We start from the raw sequence: 6786 nt of genomic DNA, 5'->3' as shown, positions 1-6786 counted from the left end.
GGGCTGTGTCCTTTCAGTGCCTGCTGTCCCAGCTACGTGCAAGCAGGGCACAGATGCCCAACTAGGGGCTTCAGGGATCTCATTAGGAGGAGGAGGAGAGGAAAACATGTCCCAGGTGCAAGTTACCACCTGTCACCCTCAGAATGAAAGAGTGGCTGTGCTGCTCTGGGTTGTTCCCTTCCAGGTTGGCTGTAATTAGATGACATGGCAGGAGTATAAGAATAGGGGAGTGTTCCTGATACTTCCCACAAATACTTCTTCAGTCCCCATATGGTCTCACCTCAAGACTTCCTGAGCTTCCTGTGGTCTCTGTGTAGGCACTAACCTGTAGTACAGTTTGTGGACTCACCCAGGTTGCTCCATTCCTCAGCAGAGAGATGTAGGAAAGTCTTCCAGGGCTCAGCTCCCTATGGCAGTGGTGACTGGAGCATGGTGACAAGCAGCTGCCAGTCCTTGAATGGCCACTCTGGTGAGGCACAAAGCTCTGCCATACTCAAATCCTGCATTATGTCTTAATTCAGGGTCTGAGCCTTGATGGAGCTGCATGTTGTGATTCAGAGAGACAACCCCTTCCTGGGAATGCTGAGCCAGACTGGGCATGGAATCCCAGACTGGTTTGAATTGGAAGGGACCTTAAAGACCATCCAGTTCCATCCCCTGCCATGGGCAGGGACACTTGGCACTAGCCCAGGTTGCTCCAAGCCCCATCCAACCTGGCCTGGAACACTTCCAGGGATGGGGCAGCCACAGCTGCTCTGGGCAACCTGTGCCAGTGCCTCAGCACCCTCACAGGGAAGAATTCCTTCCCAATATCCCACCTAACCCTGCCCTGTGGCAGTGGGTAACTATTCCCCCTTTTCCTGTCATGTGCCTTTTTCTACCATCAGAGCCAGAAGCCTCAGCAGGGAGGTGACTTGAGGCTTTATGGGGAGCTGGTGAAGGGGAGAGACATGCCAGACCTCCCCATGCCAAATTCCAGCTCAGATCACGTCTTCTGGACACTGGCAGCTCCCTCTGTGCCTGTTGCTGTCAGCTGTCCTTGGAGGTGGTGTCCTGTGAGCCAGGTCTTTGCACAGTTGCATATTCACAGCTAATTCATTCCCTGGCTGGTGCCCAGATCCATCCACTCCTGGGTGTCCTTTGTCCGTGCTCTGCTCAGCCTCCTCTCACTCACCTCTGAGTGCCAGACATGCTCTCCTTTCCTAAGGGCACCTTCCCTCAAAGCTTGGGCTTTATCCCTGTTAATATCCCATGTCACACCAGCCTTCCTCATAGGACACTCAGCCCATCTCTCCAAGGCTGGATTTGAAATCCTGAATCTCCTTAGTACAAAGTCCAACTGCTAAGGGACTTATGTGCCCATGAGGTACAAATCCTCCTCTAAATTCTGCTGCTTGTTTCCAGCTGACCCCTATGCTCTTCCAGATCCTGGATGGCTTTTCCAGGATTGCCCTTACTGTCTCTTATTTATGACTAATATCTCAAAGAACTTTGACTCAAGACTGACCTCACATAAAAAAGCTTCTTTAATCCACCTCTTGGGTTAAAGATTCACCCTCACGTCTTGTTCTCTTTTATTTTTGGTGTTGTTTTTGCCTTGGACACAGAGGTTGAGAGTCCAACCCCCTTCCCATGTGAACCGAGTCCTGGTCCTGTTAGGTACAGGCTTGTGACTGAAGGAGTAGAAAGGATGAGAGCAATGTAGCTCCACCAAGCTCATCCAGGGCTGGAGTATGTGGCATGTGAGGAGGTTTTGTCAGCCTGAAGAAGTCCAAAGGGAGGATCTAATTGTTCCCTGAAACTACCCAAGAGGGTAGTGGGAATTTAAATATCTTCATTTTAAGCAAGACAGAGCTGCACTGGGAAGGGCAAGAGGCAATGGCCATGAGTTACAACAAGAGAAAACCAGAAAAGATGGAAGAAAAAACTATATCACCATGAGAATGGAGTAGCCTGGGACAGAGCCCTGAGGGGTGAAGGGATATCCATCCTTGGGGATTTCCAAAATCTGACTGGATGGAGCTCTGGGCAAACTGACTGAGGGTAGGAGGTGGCCCAGTTTCAAGCAGGGCACTGGACTGGAGACCTCCTGAGGACTTTTCACACTTAAATCTGTGCCTCTGAGGCAATCAGGGTTGGATGATCTGTACTCTTACATCATAGAATGATTTACAGTTTATCTCAGGGCTTTCCCCAAACCAGTTGTTGTCAGTGGCAGAGATCCTCCACCAAAGCATCTGTGTCTGCTCCTCTGTCCTCAGCCCAATCAGCCACAGTGTGTCACATCCTACTGAACCAAAAGCCTCAGTGATGCTGAGCCAGCAGCACTCTCCTGCCTTTCCCTCACCAACCAGAGGTTGGTTACATTACCTCTTGTGCCCTCTTCAGTGCAAGCCCTTCCTGCTCTTTGAATCAGTTCCCAGTTCTTCCAGGCTGACATTGCTCAATGCCATTTCCAAGGAATGATACTGCCACTCAAGCCTCCTCCCTGTCCCTCTTTGGGACCAGAACATTCTTTGGTTTTCCCAAATCACAGCATTGGTGTCTTGTCTTCAAATATCTGGACAGACCTGAAAGGTCACATTTGCTGGTACTTGCCCTGACCTGAGCACAGCTGTGGATACCTTGTCTGGAACTGGAGCATTTCTCTTCTTGACCCTTCCAACACTGAGCAGCATTTCTCACGATTGTGCTGAGGAGTCTGTGCTGTCCATAACCTGGTCCTTACCTGGTGGTGGTCTCTTTCATCTCTGGCATCTCACATGTCACCTGTTCTGTTCTCTCGGATCTCTCAGCTTCTTCCTTCACAATAGTTGTGCTTTCATGTGCTTGACCTTTGGGTCTTGCCTTCTTTCAACCCCAGCAGTGCTTGAACTTTGCTGCTGGATTGGTGCTTTGCTCTGGTGCTGACTTGCAGCTGAACCTCAGCAGAGCCAGGACCATTGGCAGCATCTCCACATGGGATCCAAGCACAGGGAGAGCAAGTGTGGGTGACACAGGCTGCATGAGGTTTCTCTGGTGGGATCAGCATGCTCTGGCTGGTGGACACCAGCTCACCCTGGAACAGATTTCCCATCTGCTGATCTAGCAGTGACTTGTATTGCTTGTGAAGAGGAGTCATAGCCTGAGTCACAACCAACTCACTTGCAATTCAGTTGAGACTTTGCCTACATGTTACCCCTCACAGGCTGAGGGAGTTTGGGCTGTTCAGCCTGGGGAAGAGAAGGTTCTAGAGAGAACTTAGAGCACCTTCCAGTGCCTAAAGGGGCTCCAAGAGAGCTGCAAAGAGACTTTGGACACAGGTATGGAGGGGCAGGACACAGGGACTCGCTTCCCACTGCCAGAGGGCAGCGTTGTATCGGATATTGGGTAGGAATTCTTCCCGCTGAGGGTGGGGAAACATTGGAATAAGTTGCCCAGAGCAGCTGTGGCTGCCCCATCCCTGGAAGTGTTCCAGGCCAGGTCAGATGGGGCTTGGAGCAACCCAGGCTAGTGGAAGATCTCCCTGCCCATGGCCTGGATGGGATGGTCTTTAAGGTCCCTTTCAATCCAAACCATTCTATGAGTCTATGATCCCTGACTTCTCCTCCCCACATGCAATATTCCATCACCTCAGATTTTAAATGCACCCTTTGAGGGTGTCAGACCAACTCCTGCAGCTGTTCCCCTGCCCACCCTGGAGCTCTGAGCTGCTCATGATGGAGCCTTGGTGAACCACCCAGATCCCATCTGTCACTCCAGGGAATGGTGCAAAATGTACAGGCAGATTTTAGCCAAACAGCTCCTCCTGCCTTTGGTCCCTGGACCCAAATGTCTCACACTGCCAAAACCCTGTCCCTGCCCTCTCTTAAGGCACACTGTCACTCAGGTAGTGTGTCAGAGCATTTCCAAGAGCTGTGATCCAGGAGGACAGGCTAGCAAGGTCTCCTTCAGCCAACATCTGGATTGAATTTGTCATCCTTCTCCTTCTCTTTGTTTTGCCAATAATGAGGGGGAAAGTGGGATTAAGTCAGTGGGGACATGGCTAGAGCAGATGATGGTGCTGAGTGGGTCTGAAAGGTTGGAGATCATCACCAGTCCGTGACAAGGGGACATGGCTGGAGCTGGGGAGGTGGTGCTGAAAGATTGGAGATCCTGACAAAGAGAGGAGATCTGAGGCTGGGGAGTGCAGGAAAGCTGGGAATACAGCTATGGGAGAGGAGGATTTTGATCTGTCCTTGCCCCCATTCCAGGTTCCGTGTGACCCACATCGGGAAGAAACCCACTTTCCAGGAGCAGCAGGACGGTGCCCTGCCCGACGGCAGCCGGGAGCTGAGCACCGAGGAGTTGGAGAACAGCAGTGACCGGCTCCAGCGGGAACAGGCTCGCAATGGGACAGTCCCCACCGGCGGGCTGCAGAACGGAGACATCCAGAAGGGTACTCAGAGCAGCAAAGTAGGGGAGCAGAGCCTCTGCACCCCCCCAGCCCCGAACACACCGGGCAGCTCCAGCACTCGCGACAGCCGCCGCACGGGCAAGGGGGCGGGCACAGGCTCCCTGCAGGATGCTGGCAGTGCTCCCGGCAGCAGCAGCCGCCAGAAGAAGCTCCTGAGCCTTAAGAGGTTGGGAGGATCAAGTCCCAGCATCCCAGGAGAGCTGGAGAAGGAAGGAGTCAGCATCTGCCTGGAGGAGACCGGACTGGGGTCAGCAGATGAAGTATCGGATATTCACGGCAGCTTGAGTCTGCATGAAAAGCCTGATGAGGTGGGAAGAGAGGACAGCAGCAGAAAACAGCCTGGAGTGGAGGATGTGGGGCAGCAGGTAGGCTCCTCCACTTCCTTGTCCCTTGGTTGTCCCCTGGGCTGGAGGGGGATTGGTTTTCCCCTCCCATTGGAGTCACCGTGAGAGGTCCCACCCTGTGCTACCATGGCAAAGGTGGCTCATGGCAGGTACAGCAGACCCTCTGCCAGCACAAAGGATGGGTTTTCCTTCATGTTTGAGCTCTTTGGGGACATCCATTGGAATCATGACCTGGGGGAGCTCTGCTGCTGCACATTCTGTCTCCATAACCATAACCTCAATGGGGCTCAATGTGGTCGACAGTGGACAGGCAGGGACAGATATCTCCAGGAGCCTTTCTTGCCTTGGAGTCCTGTTGGTGAAGCCAACTGGTCATTTCTTGGTTGTTCTTACAACCAAGAACCACAACTAGGTGTGCCCATCCTATTTGGAGCTCCCAGAGCCCTGCTAGCTCCCAGCCTTCCCACCTTGCTGGAGAGGCTAGAGAGTTCCAAGGTGATGACACCATTTGCTTGGCCATTGGCAGTCCCTGATTTGTGGGATTCACTCCCTGAAACTGCCTCTGGCCTGTTACCACTGAGCAAATGAGGCCTGTGGTGGTGGGAGCAGACACACAGCATTTCACCCACCCATGGTTCTGCAGTTGGGAAAAGATGATTTTTGTGGAAGGGGATTGGGAGAAGGCCCCTGGTGTGATGTCAGCAGCCCCAAGATCTGGCCTTGACTTGCTGCACAAAACCAGCAGCAGGGCATACATGGCAAAGCCTTTGGAAGGAAAAGGAAGCCAAATGCCTGGGTAAAATTCCTGGCATGCTTCAAAGCCAGGGAGATCCCCTGGGGGATCCTCTGCTGGAGCTCCACGGGATGGGCATGGCACATGCCAGCAGCTCTTGGCAGGGCGTGGAATGGGGCAGGAATGGGTCAGCGTGGGAGAGCCCTGGGAAAGGTGCCTGGCTGGATGCTGGCTAAGGAAAAAGCAGGATCCTGCTGTGTTTGCTGTTTCCCTCTTTGCATTCTGGTGGCCAAACTGGAATGTTTAGCTGTTCCATGGAGAAGAGCAGCCTAGGGCAACCAGGCAGGATAGAGCTGGTGGGCTGCAGCACATCTCTAGAGACTTGGAGAGGTGGTGACAGGTCATCCCATGACCCACTATGCCTTGAGTGATTGCAGTGGTTCCTCCAATGACTGGGGATGTAGATATATGCAGGCCAAGCCCAGGTTGATGGTGATACCCTCTCTGAGGCACAAGGCTCAGGTCTTGGACTCTTGGGGGGCTTCAGGACATTAGGTACTAGGAGAACTTATGGGACCTCCCTGAGATATTTGCCACCAAGCCCTGGTGCCACTCGGATACTCCCTCATCCCCTCGGTCAGGGCCACCACGAGGGTTGTTGGCTGCTGCTTACCACATCCTGCAGATGATGGCGATGGGCAGAGATGTTCCATGGGCTATACTCACTCCTGGAGACCCAGTGGAGTTCTGCCCACTGGCCCATGGGTCACTGCTGTGACAAGGGGGACCCAGCACCCCACTCCCACTGGAGCGCTGACACCCCTCCTCATCCTCATCCCTCCATCCCACAGGAGCCCCGTGCTGCGGTGCAGGACCGAGGAGCGACTGTGTGACGTGAGTGCTTGTCCCTGTCCCTGGGGCAGAATCCTGGGTGGGATAGGAAGGTGCTGGCAATGTCCCTGCCCTGGTGGGTCACACCCTGGTGATGGAGAGAGGGTAAACCCCTTCTCGGGGGGGTCAGTTTCCAGTGCAGTGTGTCCTGCAAGGGCAGGACCTTACCCATCCGCCTCTTGCCCAAGTGCCCAGCCACAGACAGCAATGCCAGCAGGGGACAGCCTGTTTGTGGGTGCAGGGAGGATGCCACGACCACGGGGATGAACCCCATTCTGCCCCTCTCCCTACAGCTCCTCTCCGCTCCTGGCTGGAGGGTGGATGGGAGGTGCGCAGCCCCCGGCTCCCCCGCCGGGCCGGGGCTGTGCTGTGGGGCAGCTGCG

At 54.0% G+C, this 6786-nt stretch overlaps 1 protein-coding gene across 1 annotated transcript in view; it reads left to right on the top strand.

Annotated features, from left to right (window-relative positions):
• The window catches only part of RELL2 (RELT-like 2), a gene marked incomplete at its 5' end in the record, with an annotated part of 9094 nt that extends 2689 nt beyond the window's left edge, over window positions 1-6405 (top strand). Inside the window, 2 exons of the mRNA XM_009071869.1 lie at window positions 4233-4800; window positions 6364-6405. Of these exons, the coding sequence (XP_009070117.1) occupies window positions 4233-4800; window positions 6364-6405 (610 nt within the window). The remainder of the gene's footprint in view (window positions 1-4232; window positions 4801-6363) is intronic.
• Window positions 6406-6786: the final 381 nt, after the last annotated feature.

Source organism: Acanthisitta chloris, unplaced genomic scaffold (genome assembly GCF_000695815.1).
Source record: "Acanthisitta chloris isolate BGI_N310 unplaced genomic scaffold, ASM69581v1 scaffold24973, whole genome shotgun sequence".
Classification (NCBI taxonomy): domain Eukaryota; kingdom Metazoa; phylum Chordata; class Aves; order Passeriformes; family Acanthisittidae; genus Acanthisitta; species Acanthisitta chloris.
Note: the sequence above shows the minus strand (reverse complement) of the source record. Positions and strands in the feature narration are given on the sequence as shown.